At 42.0% G+C, this 27,817-nt stretch overlaps 1 protein-coding gene across 2 annotated transcripts in view; it reads left to right on the forward strand.

Annotated features, from left to right (window-relative positions):
• The window catches only part of SPAG6 (sperm associated antigen 6), a 220,776-nt gene that overhangs the window by 7,605 nt on the left and 185,354 nt on the right, over positions 1-27,817 (forward strand). For both annotated transcript variants that reach the window (XM_077268352.1, XM_077268353.1), the window contains exon 2: positions 6,359-6,454. In XM_077268352.1, coding sequence (XP_077124467.1) covers positions 6,359-6,454 — 96 coding nt within the window. The remainder of the gene's footprint in view (positions 1-6,358; positions 6,455-27,817) is intronic.

The raw sequence follows: 27,817 nt of genomic DNA on the forward strand, positions 1-27,817 counted from the left end.
CAAAGTACTTACGTTTTGGCATTAAACACTTTGTACAGTTGCGATTTATTTTTTTATTTTTGTTGCTTTTTGACGCTAGTTGTGGCCAGCTTCTTCAAAATAGGTGGGACAGAAGCGAGATGAATTCCGCATGACTAATTCATGATGCGCTGTGGTGTACCTTGCATAAGAAATCTTAGGCCCCTTTCATACTGCATTCTTCCCCATGTTCAGTGGCTCTCTCGGGGCTTAAATCTGATTTCCCCACACCCCGAAAAATGGGATTCGGCCGTTTGCCTGTATTGGTGCAGACGGACTCACCATGTGCTCAATCGTGCATTATTTTCAGGCTTATACACCTACTGGAAGCGGACACTCAGTCTATTGCGTGTGGTTGTCTGACTCCAGTAGGTGAATACGCCCAAAAATTATGCATTGGCTCATCGGCATATATGTGCAAATCCCAATTTGCAGGTGGCTTGGACACAAGCCCTGATGGGAATACCGAACATAAGATAAAGCGCCATTTGAAAGCACCCTTACTCCTGTCATTGCCTGACTGTAGTAAGATTTCTGTCAAAGGTGCATAATTCTTATTGAATAAGGTACCTTAGACTCCATCACGCATCCCTCATCAAGGCCGGTGTGAACAATGCTGGTCTTGATGAATAGATAGATGTGTGGCAAAAAATCTCACAGAGACCTGTCCGTTTTTAATCTGACTCGTGGATCTAAATTATTTATACAAGTCTATGGATTTGTAAAAATGACGGACAGCACTCGGATGCCAGAGTCTGCAATCCATGTGTTTGTGATTAACAACTATAATGTATAAGATACAGGAAAGGTATATATCTTTGTACCATGTTAGCCAGTAGATAGAAAATATTTAGAATTGAGAGTCCTCTGGTTGATACCTTTTAATGGCTAACTGAAAAGAACTATCATTATGGGAGAGGAATAAACAGTTGTGTCTCAGAGAGACAGAAGGGTCTTCCAGTATAAACTCATGACAACCTTTGACACACTCAGTGCAGGAATGAATGTGTTGCATGGATTTATGTCTTTTTACATCAATTAAGGAATTTGCTCCTCAGACCTTGTGAAGACAATCAGAGGACAATAAAACTTTCACACTCCTTATCTGTTCCAATATTTATGGCCACAACTGTTTATTCCTCTCCCATAATGATAGTACTGCTTCACGTCACTTGTCTTATCTATTGCATTATTTATGTGCTGTGTTGGGTATAAATATGTGATTCTTCAGATTTTCTATTAGTCTATGCTTGATGAACAGACCTGAGTAGTCTCGAAAGCTTGCAATGTGTTACCATCTTTTCAGTTAGCTACTAAAAGGTATCAACCAATTCTAAATGTATAAGATAAGCGCTGTAATTTTTTTTTCATCGTGTGAAAAACACTGTTGCAAAAAAATTGACATACTCACGAAACTCGGATACAAAACACTAGTGAATAACTCTCCGTGTTTTTACGAATGATAAAAATCACAGGTGTCTGAATGAGTTGTTAGCGTACATGGTGCTGGTAAGTTCCGGCATACTTTACGTAGGGATACAGTTTAAAAAAAGCTCTTACAATGGGAGTCAGTGGGCGACGGATAGCACCATTTGCCCATAAAGTATCGTAAGTTGGAAGCTTTTACAAGAGTTATACTTCAAGCAATATATCTAGCAAAGAAAAAAAAGGCATGAAAGGGAACCTGTTGTGTTGTACATGCAGTCCGAACTGTGGATGGCACGGTTAGAGGAGGAGGAGCTGAGCAGAATTATATATAGGTTTGTGATAAGGATTGTGTATAACACGGTGCATTTTTAACATGATCACTTTCTTTTAAAGGGATACCTGGACTTGTTAAGCACGGAATCTGATTTGCAGGCAGGATGTTATAGAGCAGCATGATATAAATTTTTGATGGAAAAGATTTAGTATAACTTATATTTTATTCCTTGAAATCTCTGGTGTTTGTATGTATAGGAGTCCAGTGGTGGGCCTACTAGTGATTGACAGCTATCTCTGCATATACCATCAAACAGAGAAAACTGTCAATCAGTTCATAGGACTTCACACCTTTCTCGTATGCATAAAAACACCAAGGATTTCACATTATTATATTCATATTTTTTCACACCTCCAGGTCCTCCACTTATCACAAGAACAGCCATCTTAACCCCACATTCCTCCTTATTGTTCAGTGGCGCACCATGGCCGAACATAATCTGCTGTGGTAACAATTCATTATCTATGGGATGGATAGAAGCAGCTGAGCTCGGATCTCTTCTGTTTCCATTGGTCTCACAGACATAACTGGAGCAGCATGGTCATGTGTTCCTCCATGAATCCAAACAACAGTGAGGAGGAATGGGGAATAGGGACCTCTGTTCTTGTGATCGTTGAAGATTAGTGATGAGTGAGTGTACTTGTTGCAGTGGTAGACACCCCCCCCCCCCAGTGATCAGTCATTTATCACCTATTCTGCAGATAACTGATACACTTCTTTTATGGGGAAACCCCTTTAGTGTTCCTGATTAGGCCTCTTTCACACTTCAGTCGTTTGGCGTCAGTCACTTCCGACAAAGTGACGGATCGACGGATCCGTCACAATTGTTGAAAAAACGGATGTAACGGATCCGTTTTTTTGACGGATCCGTTACTCGGGGATTGTATATACTTTTTGGAGCATGCGCAATTGAAAAAAATTGAAAAAACGGATTGGGGCGATGGATCCGCCAAAAAACGGATCGCAACGGATCCGTCGCCCATAGGTGGCCATTCTATGAAATGACGGACGCGACGGATCCGTCGCGATCCGCCATTTCAACGGAGACAAAAAACGTCTAGATGAACGTCAATGTCTAGATGACGTCCGCTAAATTTTGACGGATCCGTCGCATGACGGATGGAACGGACGACCATCCGTCACAATCCGTCGCTAATGCAAGTCTATGGGGAAAAAAACGGATCCGTCAAAAAAAAAACGGATCCGTTTTTTGAGGAAAATGACGGTTTTAGACTGACGTCAAACAACTGAAGTGTGAAAGAGGCCTTACTTAAATGAGATTGTCCTGTTGATTGCTCCAAACACAGTCCAATTTGTGGGCAGTATAGTGAAGATCAGGAGGAGCTGAGAGGGGTCCCAAGTGCTGGCAGTCATGTAAAATAACAAAGCCAGCTTGTAATCATCCTCTCCTATTTCAGTGCCAACTCTCCGTTGTTGCTCCAACCTTTTGTTTTTTGGTTGCAGCGGTGACATCACTTCAACAGAATACATCACCGCTACAGCCAATCACTAAACTCAGTGGCTTGTGACCTCTATATTGGCGTGGTTGCTCAGACAAGTCGGCAGGGGAGGTTGATTACCCTCAGCATCTGGAGTCCACTTTGTTCAAAGTAAACAAAACCCTTTAAATAGGACCAACTACTGGATTCCCAAGTGTAGAAGAAGCATGGATTTTACCGTAAATGCAATGAAAGTAATAATGAATCCTTTCGCATATATACTTCAGCTGGCTCTTCTGCTCTAAACTATAACAAGAATTCTTTAAAGAGGACTTTTCACTGGATTTTTTAAACTGAGTATTTTCTGCAATTGGTAATCCACAAAAGAGAGGGATTGATCCAGCACTTCAGATAAAATGCAGAGTTTATTCCATCAACAAAAACATAGTTCAAAGGAAAATACATATAATCAAATAGGTAGCTGTATCATCCGAGGAAAAAGTCCCAAGCAAAAAAGGATTCAAAGTCCTGGATGAGGCTTTTCGAAGTGATACTTCTTATTCATAACCTTGAGGTTATTTACTCAAGGTTAAGAATAAGAAGTATCACTTTGAAACGTGTCAACTAGGTCTTTGTTTCATTTTTTGCTTGGGGCTTTTTCCTCGGATGATACAGCTGCCTATTTGATGATATGGATTTTCCTTTGAACAATGTTTTTATTGATGGAAAAAACGTTATTTTATTTGAAGTGCTGGATCAATCCTTCTCTTTTGAGGACTGCCTTTCCATGGATTTGGGATCCTGTGCACTCGTGGATAGGTGAGCTGATCACACTCTGTAAGTTCTTCCTCCAATTGGTGCTGTATTACTGATTCTGAAACTTTTTTTTTCTCTTCTCTGCTCCTCTATTTTAAAGTTATGCCCCCGTAATAAAGATGCAAATTTTCCCTTCATGCAAATAGGCTTTATACCACAGATCTTTTGTAGGCACAGCCTTATTTTGATTGGCCAGGGTCAAGGAGAAAAAGGAAACAGAGGTTCAGTGGTACACGTCCAGGCGGTTGAAGGGAAGAACTGCGGCATTTGGAGGAGGCACTCAGTGTGACTTGAACAAAACCTAGCGAATGGTCCTCTATAAAGTTATTGGGATCCATTATGTTTTAGTCTTAACCTGTTGAAAACAAATCCATCATAAATGAAAAACTTGACACTAATAGAGACCATGCTATCACTTATTTTTTAATAACAAAATCATGAAGCACCAAAGTAGATGATGATAGAGAGCAAAACAAATTAGCTCTCCCCAAGCACCCAACGGGTACCAACACACCAGGACCGCTCCAAGCAAAGATCAATACGAAAAAACGGAGCAAAAACATCCGTAACAGCATAGTTATGTATAAAAATATATAACGTTTATTAGGTAATTACAACAATATAACACCAGTATTCACACTGTAAATAAGTGCTGTATGCTCTAAGCACACACAGGAAGGCAAAAGGAAGGAGACATGACGATAGCCAAGCAAAAAGAGGGGGAAATGTTACATCTATTTCCCAAAATTTGTAAACCAATGATCACTATACACAGGGTCCTACGGTATCCCCTTAGCATAAACAATACTAATGCAATGCATAGAATGCACCATGTGATAGATCAAGCTCACCCATTGTAGTTATTAGAAAAGGTACCCCCTCCTGGCTTGGCACCCCCGGACGCGCGTTTTGCGTATTCGCTTTCTCAGCAGGGTTCATATGTGGCCAGTCTCATGCTGTTTAAATAGCCAAAAAAGGGGAAATGGGCCGGGAAAAGCGGCGCATGCGCGGTGGCGCCCGGGGCGCGTCATCACTGGAGCCGTCACAGCAGGGCGGGCGTGAGGCGGAAATCCGCCGATAGACGTCATGTGACGCGCGCCCTGCTGATACAGACAACAGCAGCAAGGACGAGCACTCCGGGCGGCAGCGGGCATGCGCACCCCCTTATTTTGGTCGTTGCAGGGGGACTCACAATTTGATCAAAATGTGCACTTAGAGCCATACATTTAATATAGTAAAATTCAATTGAACCTCAGGCGCAATCCAGTGTTTGTATACAGCACTGTTGCCAGGTACTAAAAGCCATGCATTCTTCATGATTACTGACTCTATACTGCAGTGGCCGCTTTATGGCTAGTAGCCATAGTCAAGAGTGACTACAGCATTTGACTAGTTAACACAGGGGGATGGATCAGTCTATCACCTGCGGGTTGCTGTGACAGCCTTGTGCTTATTGCTAGCCCCTAGGTTTGCCAGATTAGATATTTTTTAAAGGGAACCTGTCAGCAGGACTGTGCACAGTAACCTACAGACAGTGTCAGGTCAGCACTGGTAATCTTTATTTTCAGATTTTAGATAATGATATGCTCGTGCACCAGGGTGGCCTGTGTGTGTGTGTGTGTGTGTGTGGGGGGGGGGGGGGGGGGGGGGGGCTTCAAGTGGTGCACTAATTAGGTATTCATAATGCAGACTGCTGACAGGTCACTGATCCCTCACTGACCTGCCCCCTAGTTTGCATAATGAATATCTGTACATACTTAAAAAAAAAAAACCTTCTGCAGGCACATGCCAGCCTTGGCACCTGCTCTGCAGCATAATCTCATCTTTCATGTCCCAATATTACATGTTCTTGATGATATTCAGCTAGGAAAAAAAAAATCTATTTGAAAATGCCACGCCTGCGCAGTAGCGGTTATTGGTGTGTATCTGTGATTCAATAGCTGATACTGCGCAGTAGCAGCCGCACGAAGGTCAAATCTGACTGCAAGTGTCTGGGGTGGGGGTAAAATTATCCATATCTTCAGTGTTTGCTCCCTAAGTGCAGTTGCATCTTTTATGATGGTTTGTTTTTGCATTGCAGTGACAGCTGATTTGCACTTGGACATTTATTTTACTTTGTTAGCACTAGCAGGTGCTGACTAACTTCGTTCTGTTTTGCATTACGTCTGGTTTATCCGCTGGATCCTGGATGGTCAAACATTGTCGGTGGCCTACTTTTGTGTGTAGATTACAGTAATAAAGTAATTTGTCTTGTATTTCACAATGATCTGTAATCTCCAATAATGATTTTTTTTTTTAACACTCCTTTATCTTTTATATGTAGTGTTTGAGCAGTATCAGAGAGCCCGGACACAGTTTGTTCAGACTGTTGCAGAACTTGCCACGCGTCCTCAGAACATCGAAACCCTACAAAATGCAGGTAACCAGTTTCACAAGGATTCTTTCGTCATGGATGTTGTAGAAGACTCGTATCACATCTATATAATTGTCTAAGGGGTACTTCCGTCTGTCTGTCTCGGATATTCATTGGTCGTGGCCTCTGTCTGTCACGGAAATCCAGCTCGCTGATTGGTCGTGGCAAAACAGCCACAACCAATCAGCGACGGGCACAGTCCGGCGCCAAAATGGCTGCTCCTTTCTCCCTGCAGTCAGTGCCCGCTCCATTATCCCCTCCTGTCAGTGCTCACACAGGGTTAATGGCAGCGTTAATGGACCGCGTTATGCCGCGGTGTAACGCACTCCATTAACGCTGCTATTAACCCTGTGTGACCAAATTTTTACTATTGATGCTGCCTATGCAACATCAATAGTAAAAAGATCTAATGTTAAAAATAATAAAAAATCATTATATACTCACCTACCACCGCCTTTCCCGCTCCTCGCGACGCTCCGGTGACCGCTCCATGCAAGCGGCAGGTTCCGGTGCTAAGGATGGTATGCGACAAGGAGCTGCCATGACGTCGCGGTCATGTGACCGCAACGTCATCACAGGTCCTGCGAGAAGGACCTGCCATGATGTCACGGTCATGTGACCGCAACGTCATCACAGGTCCTGAGCTCATACCAACCCTGGGACCGCAAGCTGCCGCGTGCACCGCACACAGGGCCAGGACTTCAAGGGGCCTTCGGAAGGTGAGTATATATTTTTTATTTTAAGTCTGTACACTACGTGGCTCTGTGCTATATACTACGTGGCTGGGCAATATACTACGTAGCTGGGCAATACACTACGTGGCTGGGCAATACACTACGTGGCTGGGCAATACACTACGTGGCTGGGCAATATACTACGTGACGGCAATATACTACGTGGCTGGGCAATATACTTTGTGGCTGGGCAATATACTACTTGCACATGCATATTCTAGAATACCCGATGCATTAGAATCGGGGGGCACTTCCGTCTGTCTGTCCCGGAAATCCCACGTCGCTGATTGGTCGAGGCCGCCAGGCCTCGACCAATCAGTGACGGGCACAGTCCGGCCGAGAATTAGTCCCTCCCTACTTCTGTCCAGTCAGTGCCCGGCGCCCGCTCCATACTCCCCTCCAGTCAGCGGTCACACAGGGTTAATGGCATTAACGCACTCCGTTAACGCTGCTATTAACCCTGTGTGACCAACTTTTTACTCTCTAAGTCATCTGAGTAATTTTGCAATGCATTTCTGGGAACGGAAGCTGGCGACAGCCGCTCGCACATCGGGACAGCTTCGCTGGACGACGGAGGGTGACTATATAACTATTTTTTATTTTTATTATTTTTTTTAACAGGGATATGGTGCCCACACTTCTATATATTACGTGGGCTGTGTTATATACTGCGTGGCTGCTATATACTACATGGGCAGTGTTATATACTGCGTGGCCTGTGTTATATGCTACATGGGCCTAGTATATATACTGTGTGGCTGCTATATACTACGTGGCCTGTGTTATACACTGCGTGGGCTGTTATATACTACGTGCGCAGTGTTATATACTACGTGAGCTGTGTTATATACTGCGTGGGCTGTGTTATATAGTGCGTGGCCTGTGTTTTATACACCTGTCCATGCGTTGTTTCTGGTAGTGCAGCTGAGCTCTATTGACACCCCTTCTACTAACAGATGTTTTCAGGTCCAGAAGCAGCCAGCGTGCAGAACCAGAATACCACAGCTCTATGCAGTGCGTAGTGGTGTTCTGGGTGCTACAGCACAGATCCATTCACTTTAGTAGGAGCTGAGCTTCAGTACCTGAGAATAGCTACCATCTACCATGAGAGCTGTTATCTGCTAATCGGTGGGTGTGCTAGGTGTCAGACCTCCACTGATCTAATATTGATTATCTATCTGATGAATAGTCCATCAGTATCAACGTCCTGGACATTAATTTTAAGTAAAGCAACTTCTGATTGCAACATAAACTGTATGTGTCTTTTTAACTTTAAATTAATATCTAATTTACGGAGATGGTTGAGCAGATTTCCACAGAAGAGTTTATACCTTCATAATTATGTAAAGGAATAGCATTTATATCAAATTTCTAATAAATACATTGGTCATATTGCTATTGGTCATATTGCTACTCTTAATTCCTTACCGACATTGGACCTACTGTTACTTCCATGTAAGCTGTCTGTGTACGGACCGTATTACTGGAGCTGGAGAACAAAAAGCGCAATAGGGTCGTATCGGGTATAAAATGAAGAGATTCTTAAAAAGGTTATGCTAACCTGATAGAGTTGTGGATAAACAACAGTATGAAGGCATAGGATTACAGCTTCTGCAGGTCCACAGGTCACACAGTGGATAAAGGAAAAAAAACGTGGATTGTCCGTGCTGCTGATGAGTTGGTATTATGATCCGGGATGCACAAACTGTATAAAAATGTGGTTTTATTATCAATGCGTTTCAAAGTTGACACTTTTTTTCTCAGGCTCTAAACACATCTGGTTATATTCTGAGGAGGAAGTTTGTCAACTTCAAAACGCGTTGATAATAAAGCCACATTTATACAGTTTGTGTATCGTGGCTTTTTATGCCAACTCATCAGCAGTGTGTACGGAATGGGCTCAGAAGCCAGGTCCATGCCATACACAGTCAGCATCTGCAAAGAAGAAAGGGCTCAACAATTTAGGTAGGGGGCCTGACTTTAAAGGGAACCTGTCACCAGGTGTGTCCCATATGCGGTAAGGACAGTACCTTTCAGTCCTGATATACAGTATTCTAATATGCTGTATATATGCCCCCAATCCGGCCTGCAACAAAAGAAAACACCTTTTAATATACTCGCCTGCGGGGCGGTTGGGTTCGATGGGCATTGCTGGTCTTGGTCCGTTGTCTCCTCTCTTCTTGCAATGCCGTCCTTCTTCTGTGCTTTGTGTGAATGATGTGTCCTACGTCGTCCACACAGTCTTCCTGGCATCATGCTCCTGCGCAGGCGTACTTCTCTGCCCTGACTAGGGCAGTGCAAAGTGCTGCAGTGCAGTCTCTTTGACCTTTTCTGGCACATGCGCACTGATGGCATTCGAGTGTAGTCCGACATCCGCGGACTCAGTAAATCAAGAAGATGGAGAAAATTCTCTGTTCACCTGTGATACGATTCTTGCATGCAGGAGGATTGGATCACAGTAAGATGACACTCAGCTCACACTCTGACAGAGTATGAGCCGAGTGTCATTAGCATAATAAGTGCAATTCTCTCGCGTGAGAGAATCATCACTCCTTTGACCCCAGCCTAAAGTTGACCCCTGCATATGTAGCTACTGACTCCATATAAAATAATTTACTTTTACATTGGAAAGATGATTCACAGCTAGAGAAAGATGAGGCAATAATTAAGCTCTTTGGCATTAACTCAACTCGCCGTCTTTGGAGGAAGAGAAATGCTGCCTATGACCCAAAGAACACCGGCCCCACTGTCAAGCATGGAGGTGGAAACATTGTTTTGGGGTTGTTTCTCTGCTAAGGGCACAGGACTAGTTCACCACATCAATGGGACAATGGATGGAGCCATGTACCATCAAATCCTGAGTGACAACCTCCTTCCCTCTGCAAAGGATATTAAAAATGGGTCGTGGCTGGGTCTTCCAGCAAGAGAATAACCCAAAACTTACAGCCAAGGCAACAAAGGAGTGGCTCAAAATGAAGCACATTAAGGTCATGGAGTGGCCTAGCCAGTCTCCAGACCTTAATCCCATAGAAAACTTTTGGAGGGAGTTGAAGCTCCGAGTTGCCAAGCGACAGCCTCAAAATCTTAATGATTTAGAGATGACCTGCAAAGAGGAGTGGACCAAAATTCCTCCTGACATGTGCGCAAACCTCATCATCAACTCCAAAAAACGTCTGACTGCTGTACTTGCCAGCAAGGGTTTTGCCGCCAAGTAATTAAGACTTGTTTGCCAGAGGGATCAAATACTTATTTCTTTAACCAAAAAGACAAAAAAAAGGCACTGTCTGAACAAAGCTCAAGGCTGCTCCACTCCTGGAGCCAGGTGTTAATCAACAGTCATTATACTGCCAGCCACATATGCTCAGATCGGGTGCTCTTCAGAATGAAGCAGACGATTCCAATAGTACATGCAAGAAAAAAGAAGGCACTCACAGATCTAAAAGTTGGCAATCGTTATTCAATCTTCATATAAAAACTTCTTGGCCGGGGGAGTGAAGAAAGGAGCTCATGCGAGCAGGATACTTATTTCTCACTGCAAAATGCAAATACATTTATATAATTTACACAATGTGATTTTTCCGGATTTTATTTTTGATATTCTGTCTCTCAATGTTAATATTAACCTACCCTTAAAATTATAGACTGTTCATGTCTTTGTCAGTGGGCAAACTTACAAAATCAGCAAGGGATCAAATACTTATTTCCCCCACTGTATTTATGACATCTCTACAGGATAAATGTCTGTTACCTGCTGGTCACATCACTGGCACATGCATCTGTCTTGAGAACGGGGCTACATCTCACAATGCATGCACAGCTCCCTATTACTTTGTATGGGAGATCTGAAAATTCCTGTATATCCCATAGATATGCCATAAATGTTGGCTGAATGATGATTTGATTGTTCGGCTGACAGCGATCTCGCCCGACTCTCCCATACGCAGTAGCGCTGGCTCTACCAAAGAATCTTATATTCTCTATCAGAGAGCCACTGCCAGACATTTCTCAGAAAACAAAAGGATCAGCAGTCTGAAATAGGAATCGTTAAATCTGCCCCCAACATCATCTGTTGGGGGGGCACCTTACATATTAGACCATCAGCGAACACATGCTTCTCAGTGGGTTTGGACAATGTTAGCCTGTATGTATAACGGCCTTTAAGATGGCTGTGAATATCAGATCTGTGAGGGTCCAATAACCCTCCAAGCACCTCAATGGGACAACACTGCTGCATTTGGAAAAGCTGCTAATGAGTAGAGACACAGACAAAGCAGTGTAAACAATAGAGAGCCAGTAGGTAATTGATCCACCGGTCTCATATTATTGACTTGTCGTAAGGATAGGCTATCAATAATGTCATCCCAATAACTTTATTACTGAAACATCTAATAAAGCTGAAACCTCTCCTGACATGTCTGTTTTTAGTTAGTTTATGTAATATCATGTGCCGTTCTTCAGTTATTCCTCCTGGAAATATCTGAATAAATTGCCAACTGTTAACTGTTCCACTCGTCAGTGGGTTCTGTCTCTACTGTACTGTAAGCACTGATTGGGATGTTCCTCAAATTGTTACACCTGGAATTTCATATACAAGTTTATGAATCTAGTTTTATATCCTATGATACTTTAGCAGATCTGCTCCTGCACCAGCTCTTTCTGAAGGCACAAGCTGGGCTGCTGCAGAATCATGGTCGACAACACTCCTCCAATACACATTGTGCAAACTTGAAATGTCCTGTAATTTCAACGACTGAAGGAGGCAGTCTGTCTGTCTGTCTGTCTGGATTTTGTATCCGTTGACGGTTAACAGTGGATAAATTAAAAATGGATGAAACACGGATGAAAAATTGAAGCACAAAGTACCGGTATGTCTTCCATTTTTCTCAAATCCCCTAGACTGTAATGTCTGAATCTCATCTGCATAATGACTGAGAATAGGACTTGCTCTGAGTCTCTCAGACTGGAGACATGGATTCATTTTTAAAACTCTTGCGTGTATGGATCAATGAAGCTTTATAGATCCATGTTTTATCTGAGAAAAAAAAAAACACCATATGTGTACAATAAATGTGTGATTGTAGTCTTAGGCTGAATGACTGAATTAACCCTTAAGGCCCCCCATACACATTAGACTAAAGTTGTCCGAACCCCCCAATATCAGCGAGGTAGCTTATGTTTATGGGGGCTACCTGTCTGTTCCCTAGCAGATGATTTCCATGGAGGCCAGTATTGGGAAGTATAAATTTAAATGCCTGACTCTTTTGTTACTTGGGAGATAAACCTCTGCCAGAGCTGTCTGGCAGCTCCTTTCTTTAAGTCGAGCCAAAAGCTCATGTATATGAGGTAGCTGGGAAAGATAGCCGTTGACCGACTGAGCTGTCTAGTATATGTGGGGGCCTCTAGTAATCAGGAGACCTTAGAATCATTGGTGCTCTGTACTCCACTATATTCCCCAGATGTGCCTTTTTTCAGTATTGGTACACGGTTTTGATTTCTAACCAAAATTATAAATAAATACGGACGAACCACATACCTGGCCCTTTATGTATGCCAGCTGTTTATAGCTTGTCCATATTGTGAGCTGCATACATAGAGATCAATATACAGTATGTGAATTATCCATTAACTGAATTATATAAAAAGAGGTGGAAGTATACAATTCATGGACACATTTGTATATTGAGGGAGTGGGGTGTATGTAGGAGACACTATTTACACAACCTTGATGCAAAAGATTACTGCTCAGGAGGCTGAAATTATAAGTTCAGTAGGGGACATATCTTTCAATGTAATTACGCAAAATTTATGGTGTAATATAATTATAAAGAATGATCAGGCTTATGTGCCATATTTCTCTGATACAAACTTTCCATAAATGTCCTAGTGTAATCAGTTTTTTCGTACGTGGAGAAAAAAGTTTTTCCATCTTCTCTCACAGTCCGTGTCAGCAGAGTGCTGTCCTATTTTTTTTTTTTTTTTCATGAACCTTTAGATTTACATTGCCAACCGTGATCCAAAATCGGACATGTCTCCTCAATTTTACTCAGACCTCTCAGTCCACGGAAAATCACGGACATGTGAGTGGCTTCATAGACTATCACAGGTGCGAGTATCATCCGTGAAAAACACATATGGCACTTGTATGAAAAAAACGGACGTCTCAATGAGACCTAAGAAGTACATAAGCCTGAAAAAGCAATTTATCCTGTCTCATTGCACACCACTGAATAACCACCACTTATCTTTGCTAGCTTATTGCTACTTTTCTATTTTTACAATAATAAAAGCAAATCCGCTTGACTTTCCACTTCAGGACGACATGCCTGTTCTGTAAAAGTTTCTAGGACAGATTATAAATATGGTGCTTGTTCCTAACAATTTTTCTCCAATACATTTCCACATTTATAAATCGCACTCTCTGTGCTTTATTTCATTTAGCCTATTTCACTTGATTCATCCCCTGGAAACACCTGGGATCCTGCTGTCTTTTGCCCTTGACAGATTGCCTTTCGTAGGCTGGGATCACACATACGCGAGATGCGGCCGAGTCTCGCAGGTGAAATCCCTCCTCTGGCGCCGGCACTCTGGAGCGGAGCGTGCAGCTGCACAGCAACACATGGAGCCGCGCCAGAGGAGGGATTTCACCTGCGAGACTCGGCCGTATCTCGTGTATGTGTGATCCCGGCCTTACTATCAGGCTTTCAAACCTTGGCAGCTGGGGGTCAATATAAAACATACCGTACTAAAAAGATGTATATGTAGGATCTGTTGCTAAGATGCTAATGAACATAATGGAGTTATCCTGGAAAACGTATCCATTTTTATTTTGTCTTTTTTATTTCTTTGAATCTATCCACATTTATCACTGACTGTTGTCCTTTACTCATTTTTTTCATTGCTGAAAATGAAAGCTTACATTCTTCTGAATCATCATTGCATTCTGGAAATAGCACCAAATAGACAAGTGTTTCCCAGGCAGCGTCTTGAGAATTTTGAAACATGGTTAGGAAGTTTGCAGAATCCAACAATTGGGTAGTTGTAGGTATTCCCCAGGAAAACAATCTAAGGCCGGGATCACACATACGCGAGATACGGCCGAGTCTCGCAGGTGAAATCCCTCCTCTGACGCCGGCACTCCGGAGCGGAGCGTGCAGCCGCACAGCAACACATGGAGCTGCACGCTCAGCTCCCAAGTGCCGGCGCCAGAGGAGGGATTTCACCTGCGAGACTCGGCCGTATCTCGCGTATGTGTGATTCCGGCCTAATACACACATACAGTAAATGGATGGTCAGATAAGGAATAATATTGATATTGATGACCTACCTTTTGGACAGTTACCAATGTCTGATTAAAGGTGGTGCAACACCCCCACGATCAACTTCAGTAGAAAGATGAAAACAATATATACGAAATGGAACATCACAGTTCTGTATACCCTTTTTAGTGGACATTGCCAAGTGCTGCAGCTCTGCTCTTGTTCACTTGAAGGAGTTGCTAACAACATATTGGTGGAGGTGACACGTCAGACACCCACCTGATAGTAGTGATGAGCTACCTGAAGAATCCTAGAAACAGGAGATCAATATCAAAATAGTGGACAACCCCTTTAACTTAGTGTATTGAAATTTTCATATCACATTAAACCCTAATTTTGGGGAAGATTCTGGTAAAAGCTCCTGGTGCATACTTGTAATTTGTTAATAATGCTCAATTTACCCAGTGAAGGCCAAAAACATTGCATTGCATTGTTAGCTATGCTGTTAGGTACAAAGATCGGGAGTAAAAAAAATACAACGTTGTATGCATCAGCAGGTTCTTGAGGAGAGATATGTATCATTGAGGTTGGTTGCTTCGGTGATGGAAGCCCAGGAAAGCAGGCTCCATCTCATATAGTGCTGAGAGAGCTAATAGGGCATATAAGGGCTGGGTTTATAAGCAGTCAAAGAGATGGGTGGGACTGGCTGCTCACATATCTCCACCCCGAGGTCGTCGTATGACAACTAAAATGGAAACTAGCTGTTTCATTCAGTGTCTGGGACTGGAAATATATAGAGCTCCAGTGTTTTGGTCTTTCCTAAGGACTCAAGAACTGGACACTAATTCAAGCAGGTGAACCTGTAATACTGTATGGACTATTTACTTTATGTTTTCACTTTGTGGTGGAAAAGGCTGTTTTTTGCTTGATTTTCCTGAGCGGTTTATGGAGTCTTAATAAACCAGCCTGGACGTTTTACGAAAACCACTTCCTATGCCCACCTCAAATGCAACCGAGTGAGTAGAAACCCTACAATATATAAATATACTAGCTGTACTACCCGGCTTCGCCCGGGGTAATAACTGCTGTTAGCAAAATAGAATGTGTTAACAAAAATTTATTCTGCACAAAAAACCCACAAAACAAATAGATAGAGATGTAATTATTAAAAGGCAAAAACTAAGCTAATAGAAGCATTTTACAACATATATTTCAACACCAGAGATATTCCACACAGATTTAACTAAATTGGCCAAGTAATGTGAAGTAATCTTCTACTTCTTATTCGAGAGCCTTTTGATAAACGACATTCTTAGTTTTTCCTTCAGGTGCAAAGACAAACAGATTTTTGGCTGTTCCAACTCTTGAACAGGCCACATAAAGTTGACCATGAGAAAAGCATGGAGATTGTAAATCTAAGCTAGCTGAAGAGCCCGGCGTTGCCTGGGCATAGTAAATATCTGTGGTTAGTTATAGCACCTCACTTCTCTTATTTTCCTATCACGCCTCTCATTTTCCCATCACATCTTTCATTTTCTCCCTCACACTTCTCATTTTCCCCTTCACTCCTCTTATTTTCCCCCTCACTCCTCTCATTCCCCCCTAACACTTGTCATTTCGACCTCACATCTGTCATTTTCCGATCACTCCACTATTTTCCCTCACTCCTCTCATTTTGCACTCACACCTTTTCATTTTCACCTCACACCTCTCATTTCACCTCAGTATATACATGTTTGTCATCTCCCTTATATATAGTATACACCTGTATGTCATCTCCTGTATATAGTATATACCTGTATGTCATCTCCCCTGTATATAGTATATACCTGCTGTGTGTCATCTTCCCTGTATATAGTATATACCTGTATGTCATCTCCTCCTATATATAGTATATACCTGTATGTAATCTACTCCTGTATATAGTATATACCTGTGTGTCATCTCACCTATATATAGTATATATCTGTGCGTCATTTCCTCCTGTATATAGTATATACCTGTATGTCATCTCCTCCTATACATAGCATATACCTGTATGTCATCTCCTCCTGTATATACTATATACCTGTAGGTAATCTGCTCCTGTATATAGTATATACCTGTGTGTCATCTCCTTCTGTATATAGTATATACCTGTATGTCATCTCCTCCTCTATATAGTATATACCTGTGTGTCATCTCCTCCTGCATATAGTATATACCTGTGTGTCATCTCCTCCTGTATATAGTGTATACCTGTGTCATCTCCTCCTGTATATAGTATATATCTGTATGTCATCTCCTCCTGTATATAGTATATACCTGTGTGTCATCTCCTCCTCTATATAGTATATACCTGTGTGTCATCTCTCCTGTATATAGTATATATCTGTGTGTCATCTCCTCCTGCATATAGTATATACCTGTGTGTCATCTCCCCTGTAAATAGTATATACCTGTGTGTCATCTCCTCCTGTATATAGTATATATCTGTATGTCATCTCCTCCTGTATTAGACCTCGTTCACACGTTATTTGGTCAGTATTTTTACCTCAGTATTTGTAAGCTAAATTGGCAGCCTGATAAATCTCCAGCCAACAGTAAGCCCACCCCCTGGCAGTATATATTAGCTCACACATACACATAATAGACTGGTCATGTGACTGACAGCTGCCGGATTCCTATATGGTACATTTGTTGCTCTTGTAGTTTGTCTGCTTATTAATCAGATTTATATTTTTGAAGGATAATACCAGACTTGTGTGTGTTTTAGGGCGAGTTTCGTGTGTCAAGTTGTGTGTGTTGAGTTGCGTGTGGCGACATGCATGTAGCGACTTTTGTGAGATGAGTTTTGTGTGGCAACATGCGTGTAGCAACTTTTTGTGTGTCGAGTTGCATGTGACAGGTTAATGTAGCAAGTTGTGTGCAGCAAGTTTTGCGCATGGCGAGTTTTGCGCGTGGCGAGTTTTATGTGTGGTGCCTTTTGAGTATGTGCAAGTTTTGTGTGAGGCAACTTTTGCATGTGTTGCAACTTTTGTGCATGTGGTAATTTTTCCGCGTGTGCAAGTTTTGCGCGTGGCGAGTTTTGCATGTGGAGAGTTTTGCGTGTGGCGAGTTTTGAGCTGCGACTTTTGTGTTTCAACTTTTATGTGGCAAGGTTGGTGTATGTGTGGTGAAATGTGCCCTGAGGGTGGTATATGTGTTTGAGCACGTGGTAGTGTGTGGCGCATTTTGTGTGTGTGTTCATATCCCCGTGGTGGTGTGGTGATTATCCCATGTCGGGGCCCCACCTTAGCAACTGTACAGTATATACTCTTTGGCGCCATGGCTCTCATTCTTTAAGTCCCCCTTGTTCACATCTGGCAGCTGTTAATTTGCCTCCAACACTTTTGCTTTCACTTTTTCCCCATTATGTAGATGGGGCAAAATTGTTTGGTGAATTGGAAAGCGCGGGGTTAAAATTTCACCTCACAACATAGCTTTGACGCTCTCAGGGTCCAGACGTGTGACTGTGCAAAATTTTGTGCCTGTAGCTGCGACGCCTCCAACACTTTTCCTTTCACTTTTTCCCCATTATGTAGATAGGGGCAAAATTGTTTGGTGAATTGGAAAGCGCGGGGTTAAAATTTCACCTCACAACATAGCCTATGATGCTCTCGGGGTCCAGATGTGAGACTGTGCAAAATTTTGTGGCTGTAGCTGCGACGGTTCAGATGCCAATCCCAGACATACATACATACATACATACATACATACATACATACATACATACACACATTCAGCTTTATATATTAGATATCTCTATTTTATATTGTATTATATTATATTGCATTATGTTCTATATCTATTCATATATTGTAGGGTATGATATAAGTCTAATATATAGGTTTACCATTGACCATTCCAGGTAGCATCTCCTTTTCTAGTGAATGTGCCCTCATCACATGTTTAAAATAGGCCAGTTTCTAGTGGTGGTATATGCTGGGATTTCCCAAGGTGCACTGTTGTATTTACATAGAGAGATATGTTAAGAGTATGGTTTCATTATACATTCATTGTTGAAATTGTTGGCACCCTTGAAATTGTTTCAGAAAATTAAGTATTTCATCTAGAAAATTATTGTTATTGCTCATATTTGTTATACACGTGTATATTTCCTTTGTGAAATTGGAACAACACAAAAGAAAAAAAGGTTAATTGGACATAATTTCACACACAACCTCAAAAATGGGCCAGACAAAACTCAACTTAATATTTGGTTGCACACCTTTTGAAATAAATAACTGCAATCAATCGCTGCTTCTTAACCCTCTTAACTGGAATTTTGGACCACTCCTCTTTTGCAAACTGCTCCAGGTCTCTCATACTTGAAGGATGCCTTCTCCCAACAGCAATTTTTAAGATCTCTACACAGGTGTTCAATGGGATTTAGATCTGGATTCATTGCTGGCCACTGCAGAACTCTCCAGCACTTTGTTTCCATTCTTTTCTGGGTGCTTCTTGAAGTATGGGGTCATTGACCGGCTGGAAGACCAATGACCTAGGACACAAACCCAGCTTTCTGACGCTGCGATCTAAGTTGGACCCAAAATCCTTTGGTAATCTTCAGATTTCATGATGGCTTGCACACAGTGCCAGAGGCAGCGAAACAACCCTATAACAACTTTGAACCTCCACCATATTTGACTGTAGGTACTGTGTTCTTTTCTTTTTAGGCCTCACTCCATATCCGATAAACAGTAGAATGATGTACGTTACCAAAAAGCTCTATCTTGGTCTCATCTATCCACAAGATGCTTTCCCAAAAGGATTTTGGCTTACTCTCATACATTTTGGCAAACTGCAGTTTAGCTTTTTTTGTGTCTCTGTATCAGCAGTGAGGTCCTCTTGGGTCTCCTGCCATAGCATTTCATTCAAATGTCGACGGATAGTTCACGCTGACACTGATGCATCCTGAGCCTACCGGACAGCTTGAATTTCTTTGGAACTTGATTGGGGCTACTTATCCACCATTCGGACTATACTGCATTGCAACCTTTCATCAACTTTTCTCTGTGGTTCATGTCCAGGGAGATTAGCTACAGTGCCATTGGTTGTAAACTTCTTGATTTTGTTACGCACTGTGGACAAAGCTCTCTGGAGATGGACTTGTAATCTTGAGATTGTTGATATTTTTCAACAATTATGAGTCTCAGGTCCTCAGACAGTTCTTTTCTCCTCTTTTTGTTCTGCATGATTAGTGTGTCACACAATGCCAAGATCGAGTCAACATTTCCCCATATTATCTGGTTTCAGGTGTGATTTTCATATTGCCCACACCTGTTACTTGCCTCATGTGAATTTGAACTAGCATCACATGCTTGAAGCAAAGTTGTTTACCCACAACTGTGTACATTGGGGTATCCCAGCTTATACCTCCACTAGGCAACTCACCTATTTTGGACATGTGATGAGGGCAAATTCATTTGAAATGTAGATTCTACTTGGAATGGTCAGTGGCAAAAGGAAATGGGAGACCGCATTAACATCAAGCAATTGGACGAAGCCCTGGAAAACAAAGAAGCATGACAAGAAGCGTCCTATAGAGTATCTAAGGGTCGGATACAAGTGAACGGATATAATCAGAATACTGACAACGTAAGGCTCATAATATGATCAGAACAAAGCTTTATAAATGAATGTAACAGAAAGCTGTTTTATAGAGAAAGATAAAGGTTTAATTTATTTTACACTTACAGGTATATTCTGTCACTTTTTTTCTATACTAAAATGTTGGCAAAATCATAGTAGCATAAGTAATTGTATCTGTGATACAAGAACATTTTTGTCCTAATTTGTGTTAATAAATTTCAGATATTTAATCTTTTGAGGTCGATCACTGGGGTTCTTACAATCCCCAATTTTAAAGCGGAAATAGTATTATATTAGCCTGCACATTATGCTGTCATAATTGTTAGTGTTAAACAGTTTAAAGCTCTGCAAAGTCATTACAAGCTTTGTAATGTGTCTTCCACTTGATTACCATTAAATCAGTTAATGCCCCATAAAGTTGATTCATGGCCACCAAATTCAAATCACTGTAAGTCCGTCACTGAGATTTGGAAACCTGTCTCAATCTGAAGTCCATGGCGGATGAAGGGTCCTCACTCAGTGAATTACTAATACACTTCTTAATTCTCATTTAAGTTGGATTAATGAAAAAAGGAAGAAGTAGAAATTGTCACATTTTATACATTTTATTTGGTAAACCCATCTAAAATATTTAGATTCTTTTTTTAAGAAATAGCTCAATTATTCCCCAAAGGGACAATCTTAAATTTTTACTTTTTTGTCTAGCTACCTAGAATTGTTTCAGGATTGATAAAACTTTAGAAATATGCTATAAAATCCTATAGATACACTTCACATCAGCTTTGATGTCAGGGGATGGGGATATTAGATGATAAGGGGGAAGACTATGGGGGCTAATTCATTATTGCTTTTATGGCAGAAAACTGTTTTGAAAAGTTGCAAAATTTCTGCGCAGTGGTGAGTTGCACAAAAATGTTTGTGACTTTCCTCGTTTTTCACCAGTTTGACTCAACTCAACCAAAATTGGTGGTTGTAGGTCAGGAATGGGGCATGGCTTACACCCCTTATCAAATTCATCAAAAATGCTGGCGCTTTGTATGCCTGAAATGCTTCTTCAGTCCCTGACACAGCACTTGGAGGCTTATGCCACTCAGAAGAGGTGCCAAATTCATTAAGGGGTGTGCACATGTTTCTGAAATAGAAAGAGGTGCACACCCCTTAATGAATTTGGCACCTTTCATCTTTGGTAGGCATTGGAAAAATTTGCCAGCTTTATACCTTTCGAAGGTCTTGAAACAAACGGCGTCATGGTCCAAAAATAGAGTCCTGATATAAAAAAACCAAAAATAAAATGCAAATTGTGCTGAATTATTTTTCTACAGTCGTCTTCTGCATAGGAAATCTGCTGCGCTTTACTATTTAGTTAAACATATTATACCAATATATAACCCCTGGATGGCGTATATCACCCAAGAGAGGCCTAGCGAGGGTCCCTTTGTCCTCTTTTGGGTGATATATGACTGAGGCAGGTTTCATGAAGTCCATGCAGTTCCATGTAGCAGAGCCGTAGAAAACCTGTGTGACGTCTGCCCATCCTAATAGCAGTGTGGAAATTGATACAAATATTTGTTTCGTGTTTCGTCACAGATTTCATATAGGAAAGAAACCTCTGAATGCCCCTACATAAGACTAGAGGTATACAGGGGTACATTAGACTTATGTGGGCCCTGCGTTTCAGATCAAAATATTCAGTATTAGGTGTTCTTATCTGATGCTATTTCCCCAGTATACTGTAGGCTTGGGCATATCCATGCCCCGCAGTGATTTCTACTACGGTACTTGCTACATTAGTTGTGTGGCCTAAACTAGAGTGACCTGAGTATGGGTAAATCATTGCACAAATTGCCTCCCACCTTCCTGCATATAGTGATATACAGCTGTTGCTGATAAGCTGGCTTCTTTGGGAATGTTTTATGAGTAAAAACGCTATAACTATGCTTATATTGTTTATGAGGTTTTATTGAGTACTAGGTCTAGTGGACTGACAGGTAACACCAGGGCTGGGGACAGGATGACATTTCCTCCTGCCATTGTTAACATGTTAGTCATCATCTTGTAACTTTAATTCGGAGAAGTAAAGTCCAGCATATGGTGACTGATTCATTAGAGCTCTTTCATTCATTCGGGTTGCTTTTATAGGCAGCTATGATTCTGAATGCTGAATCATAGAAACCATTGCCATCATATGTTTCTATTTATTAGCAGGTTTACTGCAGAATCCCCGTCTCTGGTTTATGTTTGTTGATATGGATGACCGCTCTGTGTAATCATTTCTAATGCATTTTACAGACCCTCATACACATTAGATAAAAGTTGGCTAATAAGTAATAAGTGTATGGGGGCCTCCTGACACTCCCTGATAACTGAATTGTTGAATTTCATTGCTGTATTCTTTTTTTTTTCTCCCAGAAGATACCGTATATACTCATGTATAAGTCGACCCGAGTATAAGCCGAGGCACCTAATTTTGCCTCGAAAAACTGGGAAAATTTATTGACTAGAGTATAAGCCGGATATGCATTGTCCCCTAATCCCTATTCTGCTATGCATGGTTCCTCATCCCCATGCTTGTCTGCATGGCTCCTTATCCCCATCCTTATATGCATGGCGCCTTATTCCCAGCCTTGTATGCATGGCTCCTTATTCCTATCCTTGTCTCCATGGCTCCTTATCCCTATCTTTATATGCATGGCGCCTTATTCCCAGCCTTGTCTGCATGGCTCCTTATTCCTATCCTTGTCTCCATGGCTCCTTCTTCCCATCTTTGTATGCATGGCTCCTTATTCCCAGTCTTGTCTGCATGTCAGATGGCTCCTTATTCCCATGCTTGTATGCATGGTTCCTCATCCCCATCCTTGTATGTATGGCCCCCATGAGAAAAGTATATACAAAAAAAAATCCTACTTACCTTCCCTGCACGCCCTTGCAGCATCTCGTTGCGGCTTCCAGCAGCTCCTGTGGCCGGGTGATTATGTGTCACCACTAGTGTTGAGCATTCCGATGCTGCAAGTATCGGGTATCGGCCGATACTTGCTGTATCGGAATTCCGATACCGGGATTCCGATACTCTTGTGGTATCGGGTATCGGGTATCGCAACAACATTAATGTTAAAATGTGTAAAAGAGAGAATTAAAATAAAAAATATCGCTATACTCACCTCTCCGACGCAGCCGGGACTTCAGCGAGGGAACCGGCAGCGTTGTTTGTTTAAAATTCGCGCTATTACTTGGTTACGTGAATTCCCGGCTTGTGATTGGTCAGGTCGGCCACGTTGCCGGGACGCGGACCAATCACAGCAAGCCGTGACGAAATTACGTCACGGCTTGCTGTGATTGGTCCGCGTCCCGGCAATATGGCCGCCCTGACCAATCACAAGCCGTGACGTCACGGGAGGCTGGACACGCGCCCATTTTAAAATGAGCGCGTCCAGCCTCCCGGCTTGTGATTGGTTGACCGCGGCGCAACCAATCACAAGCCGTGACGTCACGGGAGGCTGGACACGCGCCCATTTTAAAATGAGCGCGTGTCCAGCCTCCCGTGACGTCACGGCTTGTGATTGGTCAGGGCGGCCATATTGCCGGGACGCGGACCAATCACAGCAAGCCGTGACGTAATTTCGTCACGGCTTGCTGTGATTGGTCCGCGTCCCGGCAACATGGCCGACCTGACCAATCACAAGCCGGGAATTCACGTAACCAAGTAATAGCGCGAATTTTAAACAAACAACGCTGCCGGTTCCCTCGCTGAAGTCCCGGCTGCGTCGGAGAGGTGAGTATAGCGATATTTTTTATTTTAATTCTTTCTTTTACACATTTATATGGTTCCCAGGGCCTGAAGGAGAGTTTCCTCTCCTTCAGACCCTGGGAACCATCAGGAATACCGTCCGATACATGAGTCCCATTGACTTGTATTGGTATCGGGTATCGGTATCGGATTGGATCCGATATTTTGCCGGTATCGGCCGATACTTTCCGATACCGATACTTTCAAGTATCGGACGGTATCGCTCAACACTAGTCACCACTCATTAAGGTAATGAATATTCATCTCTCTCCAGCCTATGGGAGTGGAGAGAGGTGAATATTCATTACCTTAATGAGCTGGCACCCGTTAGAGCCCGGCAGCTGCTGAGAAGTTGGCGGCTGCAGCTGTAACTGTGCGCGTGCTATAAGAGAAATGAATATTCATTTACCAGTGCAGTGAATATTCATTTATCTTTAGCCGCGGGCACAGGCTTTAGCCACATCCGCTGGCTCCTGCCTCCTGTGACTCGCTGCTCCACCGCTCGCCCTCCGACGCCATAAACTGGGACAGTGACTCGTGTATAAGCCGAGGGGGCATTTTCAGCACAAAAAATGTGCTGAAAAACTCTGCCTATTCACGAATATATATAGTAAGCCACCTCCAGAGATGTCTGACAGAAGCTTACTCCCTTCTTGGCTGAGCAGAGCTTGCACATGTATATGGGACAGTCGGGAGGGAAAATGCCATACATACAAAAAAATAAGCGTCTATCACAGAGAAATGCATGGCATTTATTGATCTTTTAGAATTTCAACCACCAGCAGATACAGTAATAAAGGTTTGCAGAACTCTGGTCTAGTGACATGTAGGTAGTCTTTGGCCACTGTACCAAAGCCCTTCGAACTACCTACTAATTGCCCTCATCCCCTGGTTTCTTCTGATTAGACAACCTGGCTTGATATCATAATATTGACAGGTAGGTTCGCAGGGCTCTGATCCAGTGGCCTCGGAATACTGACATGGCTGCTGGTCCAGTGTCCTGCAAATCGTTTTTTTCTCAACTCCATAATAATATAATATCATAAAGCAATGACCTTTAGCATTTTATCATAAAGGAGAAGTCATTTTTAATGTCTCATCTCTGGAAACAACACTATATTCTTTTTTATATATATACGATACCTTTTATTAAGTTGAGTTTTCACTTCCAAGCCTTGACACTATTTAGAAAATTATATGTGGGAGAATAAGTATTTTATACACTGCTGATTTTGCGAGTTTTCTCATCAACTAAGAATGCAGAGGTCTGTAATTTTTATCGTAGGTACACGGACCTGTTTAGTTTTTCTTTAATAAGCCTCCTACTCTGCACTCATTATCTGTATTAATTGCACCTGTTTGAACTCTTTACCTGTATAAGAGACACCTGTCTTCAAACTCAGTCAATCACACTCCAACTTCTCCACCATGTCCAGGACCAAAGAGCTGTCTCAGAACACCAGGGACAAAATTGTAGACCTGCACAAGTCTGGGATGGTCTACAGGACAATAGGCAAGCAGCTTGGTGAGAAGGCAACAACTGTTGGCACAATTACAGTATTAGAAATTGGAAGAAACACAAGATGAGTGTCAATCTTCCTCGGTCTGGGGCTCCATGCAAGATCGCACCTCTTGGGATAAGGATGTTTCTGAGAAAGGTCAGGAATCAGTCCAGAACTACACTGGAGGACCTGGTCAATTACCTGAAGAGAGCTGAGTCCACAGTCTTAAACATTACCGTTGGTTAACACACTATGCCGTCATGGATTAACCCCTTAGTGACAGAGACAAATTTTAAAAATCTGACCAGTGTCACTTTATGTGGTAATAACTCTGGAACGCTTCAACAAATCCCAGTGATTTTGAAATTGTTTTTCCATGACATATTATACTTTATGATAATGGTAAATTTAGGTTGATATGTTTTGTGTTTTTTTTATAAATATCAGAAATTTGACAAAAATGTAAAAAAAATTAGCAATTTTCAAACTTTGAATGATTATCCCTTTAATTCAGATAGTGATACAATAGCAGAACATTAATAAATAGCATTTCCCACATGTTTGCTTTACATCGGCACCATTTGTAAAATGTTATTTTATGTTATTAGCATTTTAGGAGGTTTACAAATGTAGCAGTAATTTTTCATTTTTTCAAGGAAATTTACAAAATAATTTTTTTAGGGGCCTATCCAGGTTTGAAGTGACTCCGGGGGTCCTGAATATTGGAAAACCCCCCAAACTGATACCATTTTAAAAACAACACCTCCTGACATACTGAAAACTGCTGACAGGTAGTTTATTAACCCTTCAGGTGCTTTTCAGTAATTAATGCAAAGTGGCCTGATAGGAATGAAAAAGTAGATTTTTACAACCTAAATGTCGTAGACTTTTTAACAGGTGAGTGTAGCCGGCAGACTCTAAGGCCGCTATTTGCTCGTGAATTGCCATGACAAACATCAAGACCACACAATCATGATCTCAGTGTGCCGATGGGGATAAAGAGGGAGAAGCCACGCTCTTTTAAACATTTATATGACATAGTCATTATTGACAGCAGCATCTAAGGGGTTAAACAGATATGGACGGTGACAAGACTGGATTGTCTCCTGTATCAGGATGATTCTCTTATATCTCAGGTCAGTTAAAAGATGTATCGGCGGTCATTAAGGGCTTAAAATCCTGCAGGGCACACACAGTCTTCCTTCTCACTCCAGCACATGTCCAGGCCCATTTGAAGTTCGTCAATGACCATCTGGATGATCCAGAGGAGGCATAGGAGTTGGTCATATGGTCAGATAAGACCAAAATAGATCTTTTTGGTATCAACTCCGCTCGCCCTATTTGGAGGAAGAAGTAGGATGAGTACAATGCCAAGAACACCATCCCAACTGTGACGCATAGTGGGAGAAACATCATGGGTTCTTTTCTGCAAAGGAGACAGGACGACTGCACCATATTGAAGGGAGGATGAATGGGGTCATGTATCACGAGATCTTGGCCAACAACCTCCTTCCCTCAGTAAGAGCGTTGAAGATGAGTCGTGGCTGGGTCTTCCAGCATGACAATGTCTCGAAACACACAGCCAGGACAACTAAGGAGTGCCTCCGTAAGAAGTATTTCAAGACCATGGAGTGGCCGAGCCTGTCTCCAGACCTGAACCCAATAGAAAATCTTTGGAGGGAGCTGAAACATAATGTTGCCCAGCGACAGCCCCAAAATATTAAAGTGGAGAAGATCTGTATGGAGGAGTGGGCCAAAATCCCTGCAGCAGTGTCTGCGAACTTGGTCAAGAACTACAGGAAACGCCTGACCTCTGTAATTGCAAACAAAGGTTTCTGTACCAAATATTAAGTTCTGTTTTTCTATTATATCAAATACTTATTTCATTCAATAAAATGGAAATTAATTATGTAAAAATCATACAATGTGATTTTTTGGGATTTTTTTTTTTAATATTCTGTTTCTCACAGTTAGCGTACCTACGATAAAAATTGCAGCCCTCTCCATTCTTTGTACAGTAGTTGAGAAAACTTGCAAAATTGGCATTGTATCAAATACTTCTTTTCCCCGGTGTGTGTGTGTGTGTGTGTGTGTGTGTGTGTGTGTGTGTGTGTGTGTGTGTGTGTGTGTGTATATATACATTATAGATTTCTCCTTCAGTATTACATGGTGGTCCTTCAGATTAATGTTTTCCAAGTCATACAAGTCCTCCTGGAATCAACAGAAGTGGCTCTCCATTCTTGCTCAGAAACAGGTGTCCTGAGCATGAGATCTCCAAAATGATGTCCATCTGGCCTAAGGCTATGTGCCTACGTTGCAGATTCGTGTGTGGATTTTTCTGCACCGTTTTTGAAAAATCCGCAGGTAAAACGCACTGCGTTTTACCTGCGGATTTACCGTGGATTTCCTGCATTTTTTGTGCGGATTTCACCCGAGGTTTTACACCTGCAGATTCCTATTGAGGAGCAGATGTAAAATGC

Source organism: Ranitomeya variabilis, chromosome 6 (genome assembly GCF_051348905.1).
Source record: "Ranitomeya variabilis isolate aRanVar5 chromosome 6, aRanVar5.hap1, whole genome shotgun sequence".
NCBI classification, from domain to species: domain Eukaryota; kingdom Metazoa; phylum Chordata; class Amphibia; order Anura; family Dendrobatidae; genus Ranitomeya; species Ranitomeya variabilis.